At 46.2% G+C, this 21919-nt stretch overlaps 1 protein-coding gene across 1 annotated transcript in view; it reads left to right on the forward strand.

Annotated features, from left to right (window-relative positions):
- Nucleotides 1–428: 428 nt before the first annotated feature.
- Nucleotides 429–21919, forward strand: part of LOC126535571 (G2/mitotic-specific cyclin-B2-like) — a 94471-nt gene continuing 72980 nt past the window's right edge. The window contains exons 1-3 of the mRNA XM_055073214.2: nt 429–586; nt 9663–9800; nt 13539–13676. Coding sequence (XP_054929189.1) covers nt 557–586; nt 9663–9800; nt 13539–13676 — 306 coding nt within the window. The 5' untranslated portion in view covers nt 429–556. The remainder of the gene's footprint in view (nt 587–9662; nt 9801–13538; nt 13677–21919) is intronic.

Genomic DNA, 21919 nt, shown 5'->3' on the forward strand with positions numbered 1-21919 from the left:
TATTTGGGTGAACCTAACGCTTTTGGGCCCTAAGCGTTCGAACGACCAGGGCACTATAACGCTTACCCCCCCTTTCCACTCCGTCGACCGGGTCGCAGGAACGGCGGCCATTACCCCTGTCTGGAAGATACTATACTCTAAAGCTTTCAGGTACTAACTACTATCTGACGCCTTTGAATAGGCCATCGGAGGGCTTCACTGTTTTTAAATTTGTGCTTGACAATGGCTCTCTGGATCCCAGGCTTTTTCAAAAGTATCGCTAAAAATCTCGGGTCAATTTTTGTACGATTTCCTAGAAGCTACAATACTTCAACATAGTACCAATATAAGCGCTTAATTCGTGGGCTCATAAACTGAGTGCAAAAACTGAAATTGAAAACCTACTGATTTCTACTGATTTTTCGCGAGAAAATCTGCTACTATTTTTTAATGTGTCGTGGCAACACTGGCTGGAGCTTCTGGTTCGGCTGCGCACGGTATTAGCGGCATATTCAAAGGGCCGACTGGTGCCGGGTGGAAGCGTACCGAGCAAGGCAGTTCGTGTGTTCTTTCAGACATGGCCACTTTCGGGCGTTCTCCAAGATGGGTGAGTGACCTCCAAAGGCTATGCGTATTACAACGGTGTAGTGAAGCGATACAGTAACCCTCGTTTGGCGGAAGCCGTTGCCGTGGGTTTCTCGGCTGCTGCACGGCCTTCGCGGCTAGAGCTTTACTCACTGCTTCTCGTAGCTTGCGTGTCTTCGCATTCGGCGGACCTGCTTAAGCTCCTCCGACGCGACTGTCACGGAAGATTTTTCAATTTGTGTTAGTAGTAACCGGTTTGTTTTGAATATTCGGCCGGAATTTGTTCTTTAAAATCTGCGTATTAACGTCTCTAGGGCTTCACCTGTCCTGCCGCGGCTATTGAAATTTATTGTTCCTTTCTGCTAATGTGTAACCGCAGTGAGTTTTGAATGTTGTTTTCGATGGCTTGCTTACGACTAGCCCTCGTCACATGTGGTGGTCTCGCAGGAATACCGACCACCGCGGGTTCGACCTTAGCGAACCAGCCGTGGTGTAGTCAAACCCGCCCAAAGGCGCCGGGGCGCGCTTCAGTAAATTGCTTGAACGCACCACGTTGCAGTCTTTTTCTTTCGCGGCCTGCTTCGACTGAAGTGTGGCTTGTCGCTCTGCACACGAAGCCACGCAGCGCTGTTTGTCACGACGGAGGCGCGGCTTTGGAGCTGTGTTAATTTCTTGAAACAGTTTATTGCGTGGGGTTGTGGCTGGCGTAAGCACTTCCGTTATCGTACAATAAAAGCGTTAGGTCTCTGTCGCGTCTATTGTTATCGCACGACTTTTTGCGCTGGTTCTCGTCGATTTAGTTCTGCTGCTTTTTTCTAGCCGAAGTTTCGTATGACATGAATATGCTGTGTTGTACCTTTCGGGTGACCATTGCTAGAGTCAAGCCCGCAATGACTGCATTTGCTCGCATTTATGCCATGACGTCCCCAAATCTTAGGTCAGCAAGAAATGACCAACTCTCTTGCACTGCTTGGTACTCAGCCTAGCGTTTGTCATTATCTCAAGTTCATTGAACATAAGTCATGCTGAATGCTAGGCTTTGTTTCTAAGTCGCTGCAGAAATGCTTTCGTGGAATGTCTTGTTCACCCAAGTTATATTTTTTGGTCGCTCCAAGCTTAGGAGACGTAGGAACTCTGCCGTACTGCTTGCACCTAATAGAATGAGACCAGGCAAGGGTGAAGGAGGGAAAATATTTGATACTAACCCTAGCCTTAGCCCTTCAACGCCACTTGTCACAAGTCAAGTTCAACCTCTGCTCTGGAAGTGTTTTCTGACTCAAGTGCTGGTTGTCATGCATTGGGATCAATGCTTTCAATCGCGACATTCGTAGAAAGTTGTCTTCATGCAAAATCTTGGTGGCATCGAATTGCATGGGCTTAACGTTAAAATCTCCTGCTAAAATAATTCCAGCATAAAAGGGTTGAAGGGCAATTTTCACGGTGGCGTCATGACACAGCAAATTCGCTGACAAGTAGCACTAAGGCTAGTTAAGATGTTACACTGCTTGGATTCTGTTTTTACTGCTTGTCATGTGGCAGCTGCAGTGCGTATCATGGGAGTGGAGCATGCATCACTGATGCACACACTTCTTTGAAGTGCTGCAGTCACCATGAGTGTGTGGTTGTCCACTTTAACATTGGGGTCAGATGCTTGCTGAAGAATTTGTTGCAGTGTTGCACAGGTGATCAACTGCGCAGCTGGTGCACACCCACGTGTTTGGTGGAATGTTGTTGTCAAGTCCTGCGACGCTGCTTGTGCTCTCGGGGACAGCACTGCCGACCACAGCATTGAGCCTGTTCACTGAAAATGTCAGTCCCATATTGAGACACAATCTTTTTTAGGCGCTGCGACAGGCCTTGAACGCTAAGCCAGAGGGTGCGAGATCGAATCTCGACCACGGCAGCCACATTTTAATGGGGGTGAAATGCAAGAACACCCATGTATCGAGCATTCGGTGCACATTCAATATCTCTTAAGCGGCGAAAATTAATCCGGAATGGTCCACTATGGCGTGCCTCATCATATTGTTGTTTTGGCACGTAAATGCCCAGTATTTATTTGTTTGACCAATTCAGTGAACTGATTGTTCGGCAGGCTGTCCAGTCTTGCTGGTATAGCACCTTTTAAGTCATAGTTATGAAGCTCGCATACACAATAAGCACGACTTCCAACAAACATTTGTTTTGAAGCATGCACATTTGGTAGCGATAAAAGCAAACAAAACTGCATAGTAGAGTGCAGTTTCGCATTCATTAAAGTGAACATGCAGGCACATTGGCTGCTTATGCTGTCATCAGTTACCAGAGCCAGCAATTGGTGGCCGGAAAAGCCGTGAATGCCAAGTGAAGTAAAAAAGAAAGCTGTAAGTGGCACCTCTAGTTAGGCTAGCATATGTAACTCTTATTGCAGTCGGCTTGTGGCAAATGGCTGCTGGAAATTGCAGGTTACATGCCTTCATTTTTCCTTCACAAAGTGCGCTGTGCAGAAACTTTCCATCATTTGGTCACGTGTTGTGCCCGTAGTTTTGTTTTGTGGTTAGCTCCTGCAACGAGACAAATTATTTTATTTATTGAAAGTAGCACCAGGTTCCTTCAACACTTTTCATCTAGTCATCAAACTTCCTGGAAAGTTTCTTATAAGGACAGATGGGGGCGCCAGAGACACTCGCTTATGTAGGTGAACAGTCTGCTGTACCAGATCGCCGGGCTGCGCCATCATGCAAATTTTCTGCAAGGAAAGGCACCTCCCACATTTATTCTAGCATTGACGTTTGTAGAGTGAACATGTGACGGGAACATTTCGCAAAATTTGTTAAACCTTTATTGACAGGTGTTGCCTACAATACCAAAGAATCTGTGCAGTTTCTGGCTGTCTTCAGCCAGCACTGAATAACATGCAGCAAGTGTCATTTGTTGGTTTAGAGCAGAAACACGGGACCAGGAACAAGTTTGTCACATGACTCTTTTTTGAATGTGAGGTCAGAGGAGACGTGGCCAGCAGCAGTGGTGTCGCACACGCACGGTGAGGGGGGGCTGTGTACACCAATTGAAAACGAAGCCTTAGGTGGCTTGAGGTGAAGGCCACTTTGTTTCTTGTGTCAAGTCTAATCGCTATAGGGTGAATGTGCGATGCGTTGGTGTGTTAATTTTACAAGGCACACTTTTACAATTGAAGTCACCCCCTGCCCTCTAGTGGCCTTCCTTGCACACTGTTTTGTTCGGCTCTGTTTGCACTTTGTATAGTTGGTTAGCTGGATACGAATACGAACTTAAAAAGAATCCTGCGAAGCACCGCCCATTAGGGCTTCACCGCGGGCTGCTCTCACGTGGGGACAGTTACGCCTAACCGCCGCATCGCAGGCTCTCTGGACAGCCCAAAGCCGACGATGGTATTCTGAGCTCTTGATGGCCGAGTTGCACTTCTGTTCAGTGATGTCCTTGTCCTCCCGTAAGGAGGGAAACCGCGAGAGTATGCGATCTAAATTGCTTAATAAGGTAGGCTTAATAAGGCTTAATAAATAAGGCTTAATAAGGTAAGAGGGTGCCAAACATATTCACTCCCTTTGGTAAACACACAGGGCGACACCTTGCTAAAAACATCCGGGAATAGACAGGGCATGAAGGCCAGACTAGGATAAGAGCTAGTCTGAAGCATGCTGGGGGTTGTAGCTTTAGGTCGTGTTTGTGAGCTTTTTATGTGGTAGAGGATTCTTCTCTCCAGGTAGAAATGTTTTGGAAATTCATTAAAGGTGAATAGTGTCCCAGAACTCTTGGACATCGGACTGTGACAAGGCTCGTCCTCCCGCACAGATGTGCGCCTGCACTATGTGCGCCTGGGAGTGGGCAACGTTACCGAGATTGGCGAGTCCAGATTTAGGCCCAAGTGTGCTGGAAACCAATTAGCTGGATAAGTCGGTTATGTTTGGTTTCATAGTTCAGTTTGTTACTTAGATATTAGTTTATTAGTTATGTTTGCTGAGTTAATATGGCTAGGTAAGTTATTAGCGAAAAATTTTAGTTAGATAACTTAGTTAATAAATTGGTTAGCTTGATTAGTGAATTAGTTTTGTTAGATACCTTATTTATTAGTTGTATTAACTATTATGTACTTAGTTTATTGGTTGAGTTGGTTTTGTTACTGTAGTGTTACATTACATAGCATGTCAACGATTACAGCTACAAACGCCCCTTCGAGCAGTGGCAGTTCGAGTTCTCCTAAACAAACTCGTCGCCATTTGCTTGCTTTACATACCCCCACGCTACCAATTAAACAAACGTGAATTTCAGTCCTTTATAATGAATTGCCAGAACCTTATGTCATTCTTCGCGATTTCAAGGCACACAACAGCCTGTGGGGCTACTCGTATAGATGCGCGAGGTCGTCTTGTTGAACAGTTTTTCGCCTATGGTGCGTGTCTGCTGAATAAGGAACCCACATATTACTGCCTCGCAAACAGAACATTTTCTTCAATTCATCTTGGCATAGTTCCTCGTCTATATTGCCTGAACTTGAATGGAAAGTTACCAAAACTCCTTACAGGAGCGACCACTTCCCCATACTGCTGAGAACATCAAAAGAAAACGAATATACACCACAGGCTCCTCGGTGGAAGGTTGATACAGCCTATTGGGAGAAATTCTGCACTCTTACTAGTATCTCATTGGCTGTCATCTCTTCTTTAGGAATTAATGCTGGTGTGGAGTATTTTACGACCCTAATAAAAGATGCCGCTTCTAAATGCATATCTGAAGTGCTGTGGCATGCAAATGGCGTGTCCCGTGGTGGAACAAAATGTAGGAACGCTCGTAAGAAATGGAACAAAGTGTGGGGGCTGCTATACACTTCTCTCACTGCAGAGAATCTTGATAACTTTAAGAAGTCCCAGGGCAGGAGAATGCACAGGCCAGAAGAGATTTGGCAGAAGTCCTTATCGAGTATCAACTCTTGATAAGGCTTAATAAGGTAAGAGGGTGCCAAACATATTCACTCCCTTTGGTAAACACACAGGGCGACACCTTGCAATACCAGGCAGACTCACTAGGGGTGCACTTCGTGAGCGTGTCAAGCTCAACCCATTATTCACAATCCTTTCTCAATTATAAACAAATGCAAGAATGCAAGCCATTTATACGTAAATGCTGACAGAATCAACCGTGCAACTGTGCTTTTAGTATTGCCGAGTTGAAAGCTGCCTTGATCTCGTGGAAGAGCTCTGCACCGGGATCTGACAGTCATGTATGAAATGATCAAAAACTTGCACACTGACACACCAGTTACACTACTCACACTTTTGAACACTATTTGGGCTTGCAGATACCTTCCAACTGCATGGAAAGAAGCCATTGGTCCCTGTTTTGGAACCGGGCGAAGACCCTTCCTCTGTGGCAAGTTATTGCCCGATATAGCTCTCACAAGTACTTGAAAATATTAATCGGCGACTCATCCATTTCCTTGAACTGAGCAAAATGCTTGATCCCTATCAGTGTGGCATCAGAGAAGCGTGGTCCACAAACGATCATCTTGTACATATTGAAGGAAATACCTGTGACGCATTTGTACAGTTTTTCTTATTCGTATTCCTGGATATAGAGAAGGCATACAACGCAACGTGGTGCTACTCATCTTGAGACTTGTCCGAAATGGGCATCCATGGCAATGTGCTAAACCTAATAGAAAGTTACTTGTCCAATCGTACTTTCCGGGTAAAAATCTGCAATGTACTGTTATGTCCATTTAAACAGGAAACTGGTGTACCCCAGGGAGGTGTGCTCAGCGCACACTCATTATCGTTAAGATGACCACACTTCATGCTTCATGACCACCAGCCATTTTTATTGTCGATGACATTCAAATAGGTTTCAAATCCTGTAACCTCTGTGTAGAACTGTGTGGACAACAAATACCTGTCAACAAAGAGCACAAATTTCTAGGTATTATAGTTGACTATAGCCTCGCTTTCATTCCACACATTAAATATTTTAAAGAAAAATGTCGAAAAACAATGAACTGTCCTGAACTTCTGCCCTGCACTACATGGGGTAGTGACAGGTAGTGTTTAATGAATCTTTACAGGAGCCTAATTCGGTCACGATTGGACTATGGTGCCATTGTATATAACTCTGCCGCCCTGAGTGCGCTAAACATGCTGGATGCTGTCCACCATCTAGGTATCCGCTTAGCCACTGACTCTTTCAGGACAAGCTCGATTGAAAGCTTGTATGCAGAATCAAATGAGTGGTCACTCGCAGAGAACATACATCAGCCTCGCATATTTTTTCAGAATCCACTCTAATCATGAGCGTCCATGTTTTAATACCATTACCAATATGACGTTTGCTACACTTTTCTGCAATCATCCCTCTATAAGACAGCCTTTCTCGCTGCATGCGAGGGAGCTTAGTGATGAAATGCATGTCCCACTGCTCGCGCATCGCTTAATGCATCCAACCATGCTGTTACCTCCTTGGGAATGGCAGGTGGTGGGACACATCCTTTGTAGGAGTTACAAAGCACGCTCCAGAGGTCGAAATCCGAATGCACTTCCTAGAACTTCAGTACAAGCACTCCTGCACAGACGCTTCAAAGTTGCATGCCGGGGTGTCCTACGCCGCCGTCGGTCCATCCCTCTCGGAATCCGATGTACTGCATCCGGAAACAAGTATATTTATGGCCGAGGCCTATGCACTATTGTCGGCTATGATGCATATAAGAAAATAAACTCCACAAAGCAGTTATGTATACACACTCCCTAAGCGTCGTGAAGGCTTGATGTCACTCTATACACACAAATCCAGTATTTAATAAACTCTATTCAGTCTTGTGTAAAGCATACATATGTAACCAGTATATCATTATATTCTGGGTGCCTGGCCATAGGGGCATCGAATGCAACGTCTGGCAGACAATATGGTCACGTCGGTTGCGTCGCATGCTGTTAATCCTAGTGCTGCTGTCCCTGTCGCAGATCTGAAGCCTTTCTTACGAAAAAAACTTTGAAACTACTGGCAACGTAAGCGGGATGCAGAAACTAAGCTGCGCATGATAAAGCCACGGTTAGGTTTTTGGCCCTCCACAACAACACCGCAGCAGACACATGTCCTGTTCTGACAGAATAGGACATGCATTTGGGACCCATAATTTTCTACTATCTGGAAATGACCCTCCAACCTGTGGTAGATGCGGGGAGAGGATGACGTCCACGTCCTACTGGAGTGTCTGAAAGCAGAAGCTGAGAGAAACATTTTCCTCTGGCATACCGCTATTGTATCCCACTTCACCTGGCTGTTTCTTGGCAAAGAACCGCTTTTTAATGCCAAAGCAGTCCTCAGTTTTTTAATGGTTTTATCCTACACGTTACAAGTCCATTACATTCTTAGTGCATCCTCTTTCGAGAAGATGCCATTTCGTTTTATGTAGCACATGTCTCTAGGCCCTTGTGTTTCAAGTGCTCTAACGAGGCAATAGCATCTGACATATTTTGTATATTGTATCATTCTTTCACAATGCATTTTAATGCTCATAATACACGTCATTTGGCATCGCCATATTCTTATTACATATGCATTTTACGCACTTTAGCGCAACTATTTATAAGGCCCCTTTACAGCCACGTCGCATCTATTTCGTATAACTTGTAACTACACTGCGAACTCATTACCATGGACATGGCACTCTTTGGCCATACCTGGCCCTTGCGCCAATAAACACCACACATTCATTCATTCAATCAATTTGAGTTATGAATTAAGCCACTGTTGCCAATGCAGTTGAACCTGGAAATGAATCGAGGCGTTGTAGTTAAGAAATTGTTGAACGCTGTACAGAAACATGGTGGCCATATGCACGTTGCAATATTCGCACGCCAATATAGGCAATCGACCCTTGTGCCATAGCAAGCACATGCACAGAATGCCCGTGGCATTCATTAATGTGTGCTCCAGTCCACCTACTTGCGCTGCAGTGCGACCACTATATATATATATATATATATATATATATATATATATATATATATATATATATATATATATATATATATATAGCTCTCCCATAACGTTATGCACAAGTTTTGTGACCAGATTGAAAGTATTGGAAGACATTGGTAGCATCTTATGGTGTTGTATGTATGTGCACTGTGCAAGTATGACTTGAAGATACCAGTGGTGTGCTTTGCTACTCTTTGCTCAGGGGCTTAGAATACTTATTCTGGGTACGTGTGAACCACTGTGGTGTGCTAACAAAATACCATTGTGATCTCAAAAGGCAACTGGCAAGTGTACTGTGCTGCAAAGTTGTCTTGGGAACAAACCGACAATTTATAGAGGCACATACAGGCTTGACTGGTGTTGTTGACCTTGCGCCTATTGTTTCCAAGATTAATGCATTGAAACGAAGATGTGGGTCAAGTAGTGCAGCTGTGGTATTTCGGTGAATACAGTATTCTTGGCGAGTCTACTATTGGTGTTGCTCAATGTGGCAAGGAACTGTTAGATGCCACGATTTCTTAAAGGTACCCTGCGACACCATTTTTGGGTCACATTTGCTCACGCCAAGTAGGGAACATGGGCAACACTGAAGTCTGTGATCTAACAACAAATGTGTTGCTTGCAGTACTTGCTGTGTCAAGTTTGTTGCTGCTTGTCTTGATGCACAAGTTAGAGTGGAAAGTATGATGCTTTTGGGCTTGCCCACCCAGTCATATATTATGCTGCTACTTGCCCGATGCAGCAGCATAAGCCAGTAGCAAGACATTGAGTACCAGTACCAAGACATTGTACCTAGCCTCCGAGCCTTGCCACTAAGTTTTTCTCAGATTTTGAAGTCGGGGACCTTATTTAAAGAAAAATGGTCTACAATGTACCATTAGTTACTCGTTTAGGTGAAGACCAAACATTTTTCATTAATCAATATTCTTTAAGGTATGGTACTGCAAACTTACTATCTAATGGTATGTGCCTGTTTTGAATATGAAGTCCATTTGTTTCACTTTTATGCAAGCTTCCTTAATTTTAGAGATTAGCAGCATATCAGTTCAGATTTTGCAAAACATGGTGTCAGTGGCTGGACATGCTTACTTTTTTATGCTGCTTTGGTGCAGGCTGGGTCAGAGAACCTGACAGCTGCTAATAAGCCCGCCCCAGCCAGCCAGAAGGCAGTCGCTGCTGGCCAGAAGCCAGTGAAACAGTCCTCGCAGCGACCACCACTGCGCCAGCCCAACAGACTGCCAGCTCCAAAGGCAAGATTGGGAGAATGGAACGCATGCATATCAGTGCAGAGTTTTTTCAGTAGAGCGAGCAGCAGTGCTAGTTTGTGTGACATGATGGCAGTGAGCATCTCATCTCTGAAAACCCTCATTACATTTGCCAAGGTTGACGACTGAGCGTGTTGGTATAGCATATTAGAGGTTGGATTGCACAACATTTTGACGAGACACGCAGAAGACACACACCACAGAGCGCTATTGTCATTCTATAGGCGCCAGGCATGAGAAGTTTTGACCAGTGGCTGCGTTTGTGCGGCAGCACCGTGAATGTAATGGCATCATGTGACAGGGGCTGCCGCCGGCTAGATTTATTTAATGTTCTGTCGTTATTTTCTCATTTGTGTTGCTGAGATGCCATGTGAAACCAAACCTGATCAAACAGGTTTCGTTTTTGGGTGCGCGAGCAGTTACTGAAATATGACTAAAGCTGGTTAGGCCAATTGTTTTTCCTCAGGGTCTCGCCAGATGGAACGATAAAAAGACTGGATATGTGCAGTCTGTATGCAACAGTATGTACAGTTCTCTACAATTGAAAAGTTATGCTCGAAACGCATGATCGCTGGCGCTTTTTGCACAGACTACAAGCGCTGGGTACACTGAGCTGATGCAGTATGGTATGCAGTGAAAGCGAGAACCTTTGCGACTGAGTGTGACTGCATTGTTAGTCCCGGGTCGGTCACCTAGTGCTCACCTGTGGCGGAAAAAGGTGCCAGCTACGTGCTCAGAGTATCGTGGTTCAATTGCTGAGCACTGTACATTTCCGGTGCTGCTTTGCTATGGGGTAGGTGTTGCAACATTAATGAAGGAGCCATTCACACAAGAGCTTCGTGTTGCATGTGAATTGCCTGTCTTCACTTCCACAGGTGTAACGACGAACTCAGATTTGTAGTTGTCGTGTTGTAGTGTTTAGACAAACTTCTTGCTGGGCATGGCTACGTTAGGAGGAGTTGCTCATTCAAAGGGACAGACACAGGAAAAACAAAGTAGACGGAAAGAGTGCAAACTATAATCTGGTTTTATTAGTTTGGAAACTGCATGTATAAGCATTGTTCACACATGCTGAAAAGGAGGGGGAGGAAGAGGAGATAGCAAATCAAGCTTGCCTCAAGTCTGCAAAAGCTGTGCAGAACTTTTCTACATCATACAAGGTGACAGAAGTGTCACTTACAGTAATTGCCTTTTTCATTGATGCAGGGTGTCTACCAACTGGGATTTTGAGTAGTCTGGAAAAACTCGGGGAATTTGTGTCTCTATCAGGGAAAATTAGCTGTAATTTTATTGAAAGGGTCGAAAGTCGCGGTAATTCTGGATCGAGCAACAGACAGAAATCGTAACGAATCGTCTTTGACGTCCTGTCGGTGGCTGGAGGAGTTGTCAGTGTACAGTCAACGACCAACTTTCCGAATTTCCGATAATTTGGACGGCTTCGCGGCACCACCACGTCTCCCTAGAGTCAATGTATCAGAACACCTATAATTTCGGACGCAAGAACTCTTCGCCGTCCGATTTTCTGGACGTTTTGTCGTGACCGCAGGTCCGAAACGGTATTAATAAAAGCTGCCACTGCTGCCATTTTGATTACCTCACCGCCTGAAATCGGTGCTCTGGCACGCAGATCCGCTGGCAGCCGTAGCCAAAGCTGCGGCAACGCTACGCCTCGCTGCTTCGACGTTAGCTATAAGCTGTTGTGTGGGATGGGATGGGATTCCCGCAGCGGTTCCGACCGAAGCCCCGGGAAACCAACGAGCTTCGTAAGTGAAGCGACCCTTCCCGTGTCCGCACGGCAAGCAAACGCCGCCGACGCACTTGGCGTCGCGAGGCTTCCGAGCCTAGGCCTTCTCGCCCCTTTCGATCAGGAGGTGTCATCTGGCATGTGAAGTCCTTTTTAATAATCGGCCGCAAGCTGGCCGAGTCTTCATTTCGGTTTTCATCGGGAGCAGTTAGCTCCGTGTCATCCTTCTCTGCGTCGGCGCTCGCCGCGCGTTCGCTGGGCATGGGCCCCCACTTGCCTGCCGCTGCCGACACATCTTTTGGCGACGAGGATGGGATTCCCGCTGCGGTTCCGACCGATGCCCCGGGAGGCCAACGAGCTTCGTAAGTGAAGCGACCCTTCCTGTGTCTGCACGGCAAGCAAACGCCGCCGACGCACATGGCGTCGCGAGGCTTCCGAGCCTAGGCCTTCTCGCCCCCTTTGTTCTTCCTTGCCCCATTCCTACTGCGAGCTCCGGCTTGTTTTCTGCACGGTCTCCTGCACGATACCGGGCATGGCGTCCTTTACGGCGAACCTTCCCGTTTTTCTGGAATTGCCCGGGCCACCGTTAATTCCATGGCATCGATGGAAAAAAATTTTTAAGGCCCACCTCGAAGCGGCCGGCGGTGGCGACTGGACGGACGCGCGACGAGCGTCCGCTCTCGGGCGTGAGGGACAATGGAAGTACTTTGCAGACGAGGAGCAGGAAGCAGCAAGGCAGTTAACCGGCACAGCGTCAGCGTCAAGCGAGGCAGCAAGGCAGTTGACCGGCACAGCGTCAACGTCAAGTGATGCGGTCCCGCCAGTGTCAGAGTTCCAGAAACTCTTGCAGCGGCTTGACCGGCTGTTCGCCGCGTCAACAAATGTTCTTGCGGAGACGCACGAATTCACCAATTGAATGCAGTTCGAGGGAGGATTCCTGGAATTCGTGACCGCATTGAAGGACAAGGCGGTACAGTGCAACTTCGGCACAACCTACAACGAGCGCGTCCGAGACCAAATAATACATGGCGTAGCGAACGTCGGCGTTCGCGAAAAGTTGCTGGCTCATGGCGAAACCCTGTCCCTGGACAAGGCAGAAGAAATTGGACGCTCGTTAGAAGCCTTGCATCTAGCGAACCGCGCGTTCGGCTCCGAAAATGTACGAAGAATCGAGGCATCTCAACTTGGCGTTCCGTCGGCGGGCCAAGAAGGCCGACTTCTTCCGGGGAGCCGCCAAGATGGCCGACGTAGTCCGGGAGGCCATGAAGAGGGCAGACTTCTTCAGAGAAGCCGCCAAGAGGGCAGACTTCTTCATACAGTATTCTTGGCGAGTCTACTATTGGTGTTGCTCAATGTGGCAAGGAACTGTTAGATGCCACGATTTCTTAAAGGTACCCTGTGACACCATTTTTGGGTCACATTTGCTCACGCCAAGTAGGGAAAATGGGCAACACTGAAGTCTGTGATCTAACAACAAATGTGTTGCTTGCAGTACTTGCTGTGTCAAGTTTGTTGCTGCTTGTCTTGATGCACAAGTTAGAGTGGAAAGTATGATGCTTTTGGGCTTGCCCACCCAGTCATATATTATGCTGCTACTTGCCCGACGCAGCAGCATAAGCCAGTAGCAAGACATTGAGTACCAGTACCAAGACATTGTACCTAGCCTCCGAGCCTTGTCACTAAGTTTTTCTCAGATTTTGAAGTCGGGGACCTTATTTAAAGAAAAATGGTCTACAATGTACCATTAGTTACTCGTTTAGGTGAAGACCAAACATTTTTCATTAATCAATATTATTTAAGGTATGGTACTGCAAACTTACTATCTAATGGTATGTGCCTGTATTGAATATGAAGTCCATTTGTTTCACTTTTATGCAAGCTTCCTTAATTTTAGAGATTAGCAGCATATCAGTTCAGATTTTGCAAAACATGGTGTCAGTGGCTGGACATGCTTACTTTTTTATGCTGCTTTGGTGCAGGCTGGGTCAGAGAACCTGACAGCTGCTAATAAGCCCGCCCCAGCCAGCCAGAAGGCAGCCACTGCTGGCCAGAAGCCAGTGAAACAGTCCTCGCAGCGACCACCACTGCGCCAGCCCAACAGACTGCCAGCTCCAAAGGCAAGATTGGGAGAATGGAACGCATGCATATCAGTGCAGAGTTTTTTCAGTAGAGCGAGCAGCAGTGCTAGTTTGGGTGACATGATGGCAGTGAGCATCTCATCTCTGAAAACCCTCATTACATTTGCCAAGGTTGACGACTGAGCGTGTTGGTATAGCATATTAGAGGTTGGATTGCACAACATTTTGACGAGACACGCAGAAGACACACACCACAGAGCGCTATTGTCATTCTATAGGCGCCAGGCATGAGAAGTTTTGACCAGTGGCTGCGTTTGTGCGGCAGCACCGCGAATGTAATGGCATCATGTGACAGGGGCTGCCGCCGGCTAGATTTATTTAATGTTCTGTCGTTATTTTCTCGTTTGTGTTGCTGAGATGCCGTGTGAAACCAAACCTGATCAAACAGGTTTCGTTTTTGGGTGCGCGAGCAGTTACTGAAATATGACTAAAGCTGGTTAGGCCAATTGTTTTTCCTCAGGGTCTCGCCAGATGGAACGATAAAAAGACTGGATATGTGCAGTCTGTATGCAACAGTATGTACAGTTCTCTACAATTGAAAAGTTATGCTCGAAACGCATGGTCGCTGGCGCTTTTTGCACAGACTACAAGCGCTGGGTACACTGAGCTGATGCAGTATGGTATGCAGTGAAAGCGAGAACCTTTGCGACTGAGTGTGACTGCATTGTTAGTCCCGGGTCGGTCACCTAGTGCTCACCTGTGGCGGAAAAAGGTGCCAGCTACGTGCTCAGAGTATCGTGGTTCAATTGCTGAGCACTGTACATTTCCGGTGCTGCTTTGCTATGGGGTAGGTGTTGCAACATTAATGAAGGAGCCATTCACACAAGAGCTTCGTGTTGCATGTGAATTGCCTGTCTTCACTTCCACAGGTGTAACGACGAACTCAGATTTGTAGTTGTCGTGTTGTAGTGTTTAGACAAACTTCTTGCTGGGCATGGCTACGTTAGGAGGAGTTGCTCATTCAAAGGGACAGACACAGGAAAAACAAAGTAGACGGAAAGAGTGCAAACTATAATCTGGTTTTATTAGTTTGGAAACTGCATGTATAAGCATTGTTCACACATGCTGAAAAGGAGGGGGAGGAAGAGGAGATAGCAAATCAAGCTTGCCTCAAGTCTGCAAAAGCTGTGCAGAACTTTTCTACATCATACAAGGTGACAGAAGTGTCACTTACAGTAATTGCCCTTTTCATTGATGCAGGGTGTCTACCAACTGGGATTTTGAGTACTCTGGAAAAACTCGGGGAATTTGTGTCTCTATCAGGGAAAATTAGCTGTAATTTTATTGAAAGGGTCGAAAGTCGCGGTAATTCTGGATCGAGCAACAGACAGAAATCGTAATTAATCGTCTTTGACGTCCTGTCGGTGGCTGGAGGAGTTGTCAGTGTACAGTCAATGACCAACTTTCCGAATTTTCGATAATTTGGACGGCTTCGCGGCACCACCACGTCTCCCTAGAGTCAATGTATCAGAACATCTACAATTTCGGACGCAAGAACTCTTCGCCGTCCGATTTTCCGGACGTTTTGTCGTGACCGCAGATCCGAAACGGTATTAATAAAAGCTGCCACTGCTGCCATTTTGATTACCTCACCGCCTGAAATCGGTGCTCTGGCACGCAGATCCGCTGGCAGCCGTAGCCAAAGCTGCGGCAACGCTACGCCTCGCTGCTTCGACGTTAGTTATAAGCTGTTGTGTGGGATGGGATGGGATTCCCGCAGCGGTTCCGACCGAAGCCCCGGGAAACCAACGAGCTTCGTAAGTGAAGCGACCCTTCCCGTGTCCCGTGACTTCCCGTGACTGCCTGTGTTTTGGTGCCCAAGACTGGTGCACGTGTATGTGAACTTGGGCGGAGACGGCCTGAATTTGTTGTGGACTTAAGTGCGTGCTTTGTGTGTGATGGTGCGTGTGTGTGAACGTAGGGGGGAACGAACTGAAATTGCCTTTGGACTTAAGTGCACGTTATGTGTGCGCGTTTCACTGTATGCTTACTTTGTTTCCAGGGGGGGATGATGTAGTATAGTGTCGCCCCCTGTCAGATCTCTGTTATCATACATTTATGTTTCATAGTAGTTTAGCTAGATGGCGCACGCCCCTTTCTGTCATGTGATGAGCTGGGACAAATCAGGAGGTGTGATCTGGCATGTGAAGTCCTTTTTAATAATAAACGGCCGCAAGCCAGCTGAGTCTTCGTTCCGGTTTTCATCGGGAGCAGTTAGCTCCGTGTCGTCCTTCTCTGCGTTGGCGCTCGCCGCGCGTTCGCCGCACGCCAGGCCCCCGCTTGCCTGCCGCTGCCGACACAACATAAGCTTCTTGCCGTTGGGTGCCGTGTTCTTTATTGAAAGATTTCGCTGCTGTCAGCAATGGCACGGACTCCGCCTTTGCGGTCCTCGCGATTGGCCTAGAAAGCACTGTGCGTTGCATAACGCCAGTTCCTGAAAGTCAGCTTCACCTCCGTATAGAAATCTTACTTGGTGAAGCATGCGCAAAAGTATGGCAGTGAAGCGTAATAAGCTTGGGAAGGGGCAATTGCCACGGAACACGTATTCCTTAATTATACACGCGTGCATTCGGTATTTCCTGTCGCAGTGCGAGCACTGATATGCCTAATACGTGTCCCGAAAGGCCTTCAGAGCGTTTTCGAATGTGCCTGTGGTGGTTTGAGCCACTAAGGGCAGTAAATGACATGCATTTATTTTTTTCCAACTGGCCGATTTTTCGGACGTTTTCGCGGCCCCTAAGGAGTTCGAAAACTCGGACGTGGACTCTGCAACTGACAAAGAAGATGCTTCAAATGTTCTGTGGAGCGAACGAGTGGTGGAAGGAGTACAGAAACAGAAAGGACCTGCACATTGAGGAATGAACGGGAAAGGAAGCATGCTGCCGCCATTTTGAAGGAGCTTGAGCTCGGGAAAAGTGTTGGCTGATGCCGAGATGCAAGTGTCCCTAATGCAAACAAAAATAAACTTTTTAAAGCAGTGAAACATAACAGTGAGGCGTTGTGCATGGGCTGAGAGTGTCGGGACACTTGAGGTTGACTTACGAGCTGTTTAGAGAGAATCTGTCGTGACAAAGTTCGGGCCTCATACCACTGAGCTTGCTATCAGTTGATAGAAATAGCTCATATTCAACGATATTTGCTTTTGTATGCATCTCCTTTTTTATTGGCATTTGAGAATGTCCGACTCGATTTGCAATTTTTTTCGAAGATATCTTATTTGCTGTGCATTTTACTAACCCCACCCTTCTATTTTCTTTTTGAATAACATGAACACTACTCCTCAGTATTCAAATTGGATTAAGTAATTTTTTAAATTTTTTTGATATGCTTACTAGAGAATTACCGCATCGGGCGATATGGTTTCAGCTCGTCTTGACATAAAACTAGTTCTGCATCACTCAGGGAATTTTGCAAAGGCACTCGGGGAAAACCTGGAAAACTCGGGGAATTTGGAAATGTCAACTTGGTAGACTTCTAAAAGCTTCTAAAAGCTCATGGGTTATTTCGCTCTTGCTCGTGCCTAGAATGTTCTCGAATGCTAGTACATCCTTTGCATGCATTGCAATAAGTGGGCAAGTTTGCTCCTCTTTTCGAATTGACAATGCATGCTCGGAAGGGTTTGGGTGCGAGCTAGTTGGTACTGATCATTCATATTTAAAACAGCGCCAAAGAACACGGACAAGGGAGGACACAGGACGAGCGCTGTCTGGGCGCTACCGGACAGTGCTCGTCCCGTGTCCTCCCTTGTCCGTGTTCTTTGGTGCTGTTTTAAATATGAATGCATGCTCCTCTGCACATTCATTCATGCAACAGGGGAGCATACACATTCGTATACCACGTCTGTGGCGCATTTCATGTTTCGGCAGGCTTTATTCCACAACCACATCGTTCGGCTCCTTCTGTGCTGATTCTCGGGCAAAGCACAGCGAGCTTATTTGAAGCGGGAAAAGCCACGGGGATTCCATGCCTGTTTGCCACTTTTTTTTGGGGCAACTGTGCATACATTAAATGGTGGTCTTCTTTCGGAACAAGACCATGTTTGTTTTCTGTTTTTCTACCTTATGAAGTTTGTCAGCCACAGCTGTGATGACCGCACGATGCACCTGCACACAAAAACGTCGGCTCAAATGAATAGCACTTTATTTCATATGTTCATTACATAGAAGCGGGCCTATGCATGTGAAAATGCATAGTGCTAATGTTGCATTTGCGGTTCTCTCCTACAGCACAAATTTTCCGCTAGAAATGCGCACTTATTCGGTGCTGTTATGTTATCATATACAGTAGTACCTCGTTAACTCTTACTCGCATATCTAGAAAAAGTGGCCAAGTCGAAATTTGCTGCCGCACTGAATCATTTCCCACATGTGCCACATATTTATTGCTCTTTATCTCTGAAGTATTTTGGGGCCAAATTGCAGATATCTCGAAATCTTGACTGAGAATGAAACAATCTCTGCTTTCGGTCCTGTTAAGATTGGCCGAGCAGGGCTCCGAGCCGAGCCGAGAATACGACGCTGAACGGCGAACGTTATTTTAAACTGGCGTAACTGCTGCCGGTAGATACACAACATCCTCGGCGTGGCTCCGCTATCCTTTTTAAAAGCCTCGCCTTCACGAAGGGAGAGGGAAACTCAACCCTCCTCACAATAACAACCATTATCACGCTGACATTACATTATGAACATTGTCACGCTGACAGGCTCACCGGGCTTCGGACATCCGGGCATCCACGGCAACGGGCATCCGTGTGAGTGCAACAGCTCCTCCCCACGGAAGAATGGAGGGGGGGGGGGGTGTTCCCAGAAGGTCCACCCTGCAACAAGAACGCACTTTCGAAAGTTTGTCGAGGTTGACAGAACAGTACATTTGTTTCCTTTTAAGCAGTTCAAGCGGGCGAAGTCTTGCCAGGTGGGTCCAGGGTACGGAGTCATTCCGGCGTACTGGGCGCTACTGATGCGTAAATGGATCGGGTGCCAGGACCTCTGGTGAGCCCAGAGGCCACAGGGTTGCTCGTGGAGGTGTCCATGGCCAAATCAGGCACATTCTTGACAGAGGAGCCCGTGGTATGAAGTGGTTCTGGAGTATTGAGTTACTGTGGGGTAGACGGATCGGGCACCAGCTTCTCGGGTGACCGCAGACGTCGGAGGGTTGCTTGTTGAGGCATCCATGGCCAAGATTCTGGGCATAGGCAAGAAGGCAAGCACCACAACCGCCGAATGTGGCCCGGCCCGACCCCAATACGCAGAGGGTTTTGGAATCTTTCTAAAAGGAACAGAACTGACTAGTGAGGCCCCCGACAGGCCCAGGCCAGATGAATTCAGAGTGAATGCTTTGCTGCATTACTGCCGAGTGACGCCGAGTGAGAGAAGGCCCTGCTCAGGCCATCTGCATTTGCATGCAGAGATCCTTTCTTGTGTTTAACCTTGAATGCTCACAGTTGCAAACTGAGGCTCCAACATAGCAATCTACCATTTTTGTTCGACATTTGTTGAAGCCACGTGAGCGGCCTATGATCTGTAATAAAAATAAATTCTGAACCAGACAAGTAACACGAGAGCTTCTCTACAGGCCACACCAGGCATTCATTCTTTTTCTGTGGTACTGTAGGCTTGTTCGCGAGCAGTCAACTTTCGGCTCTCTTACAGAATCGGTTGTTCGTGCCTATGCTAGGTTTCCTGGCTTAATACTACACCCACCCCTTTTTTTGCTGGCGTCACACTGCATAAGAACGGGCCTTGTAGTCCGGACTTGCGAGGACCGGCTTATCTGCGAGTGCAGCTTTCAAAGAAGCAAATGCATCTGTTTGGCTTCGTCCCATTTAACCCGATTACGGGCATCTTTCTCCAATGCGTCTGTAAGTGAGCTAGCAACCTCCGAGAAGCCCTTGATGTAGTTTGGTAATAACCTACCATCCCTAAAAACGCGCGGATTTCGGTTTTCGTTTCTGGCTGGGGAAACTCATCGCCAGAATCTTCACAGGGTGTGTACTAACTGGGAAAACCGGGAACTCTCAGGGATTTTGAGTAGTCTGGAAAAACTTGGGGAATTTGTGCCTCTATCGGGGTAAATTAGCTGTAATTTTATTGAAAAGGTCGAAAGTCGCGGTAATGGTGGCTCCAGTAGCAGACAGGAATCGTAACGAATCACCTTTGACACCCTGTCGTTCCAGTCTGCCACCGAATTCCGGCGCCACATCCAGACTCTGATCCCCACATAGTGGTGGTTTTCCAGAGCAGGGCTAAACGTGATGTAGTCCTTAATAAGGCCAGGAAGCACAGGCTCACTACGAATGAGATCGAATTTCCTGATAACCAGTCTGTCTACATAAATGAGCACCTCTGCCCGCAGCTCAAGAAGCTGCTAGGCATGGCCATTGCTAGGAAAAAAGTAAACTGGCGTTTTGCATGGGCTAAGAACGGAAAGATTTTCACTCGTCACACACATCACCTGTCCTGCGTATATAATGTTAATCAGGCTTGGACGAAATGCAACGTCCCACCACCGTGCACTAAGTGTTTGTTATTTGTTCACGTTAAGCTTATCTTTTGTTTATAAATAGATACTCCCGGTGACATTGTAGTGCCGCACCACTGCAACTACTTGAAGTTCTTGCAATTGAATGCGCACTCTGAAAAGAACAAGTGTGATGAGCTTTCCATGTTTTTAATCAAATTTTCTCATAATTTAATGTGATCGTGGTAACTGAGACTTTGTACAAGCAAGAGTGATGTACTTCACCTTCTTGGATATCAATCTTCTTTCTTAAACTGGCCTTCCCGTCACGGAGGCAGCGTGCTGCAGTTAGTATCGAACGAGTTTTCTTGCACCTTGATCCCCGAGTTCTCTGCTATAACGCCAGATTTATGAAGTTTTAAGTACAAAAAATGTTTTTGTGGTTGTGTATTGTCCACCTGATGGAAAGACCGATAACTTTATTTCTTCCTTTGAAAAGATTCTCAGTTTCGTGTGTCTAAACGACATGCATTTTTCAGTTAGTGATTTTAATGTTAATCTTTTACAAAGTACTTCACAATCCCAGGAACTACAACTACTCCTCCACTCTTTACTGCAGGAATGTTATTACAGAACCTACGCATGTAAGTCGTACATCTGAAACACTACTCGATCTAGTCATCAACTGTTCTTAAGATACCACCAAATCAGGAGTGATTGTAGCAGATATGAGCGATCATTTGCCGAAATACATGTTCTGTAGGCTTCATCAGGCTTGAAAACCAGTGTGTCAGTCTCAGTCATTTCTTTTCCAGGAAATTAATTGCAAAACACTTTCCGGCAAAAAATTAATGTTGATTGGAGTTCGGTGCTTCTATGTCGGGGCGCTGATGATGCATATGATCAACTCATGCGCTTCCTTAAGGAAGCGTATGACAACCCCTTTAAATATAAAAGAGTAAAGAAGTCAACTAGAAAACGGAAACCGTGGCTTAATGATGAATGCCTTATGATGATCTTGGAAGTATTCACTGTATCATAAGTTTGTCAGAACAAGGAACCCTGATGATCTTGCAGGCTTTAGGAAATACTGGAACTATGTTACGAAATTTGTACGAAATGCTAGAAAGCTGTATTATGATAACCTATTTAAAGAGGTCAGTAATCGGAGCAGTCTATTATGGAGCGAAATGAAAAAGCTTTTGCATTCTGATGTCCACAATAGTGTAGACTTGAACTTGTAGTTGAGGATAGATTGCTAGGAGGCAAAGAATTAGCAAATGTGTTTAATGTCTGGAAAAAAGTACTCGCAACACAGCAGTAACCAAGTATTTGGGCACACGGAACGCGCATACAGCTTTTCTTCAACCTGCAGATCCACATGAAGTTTGCACAATATTCATGTCATTAAAAAATGGGAAATCCCGTGATGTGAATGGGCTTCAAATAAAACCTATTAAGTTCGTGCTTGATCTCTTGGTCCCAGTACACTTATTTTTAACCTATCGCTGTCAACTGGAATTTTTCCTGAAAATATGCAACACGCGAAAATTAGTCTTATTCAAGTCCGGTGACAAAAATATGCTTTTCGAATTACAGGCCACTCTCAGTACTGCCTGTCCTATCCAAGGGACTAGAAAAAGTTATTTGTGAAGGACTAAAGTCATTATGCAATAAACATTCCATCATATCAAATAAACAATTTGGGTTCCGTGCGGGAATGTCAACTGAAATGGCTCTGCTAACCGAAAAAGAGTTCATTTTAA

Source organism: Dermacentor andersoni, chromosome 7 (assembly GCF_023375885.2).
Source record: "Dermacentor andersoni chromosome 7, qqDerAnde1_hic_scaffold, whole genome shotgun sequence".
Classification (NCBI taxonomy): domain Eukaryota; kingdom Metazoa; phylum Arthropoda; class Arachnida; order Ixodida; family Ixodidae; genus Dermacentor; species Dermacentor andersoni.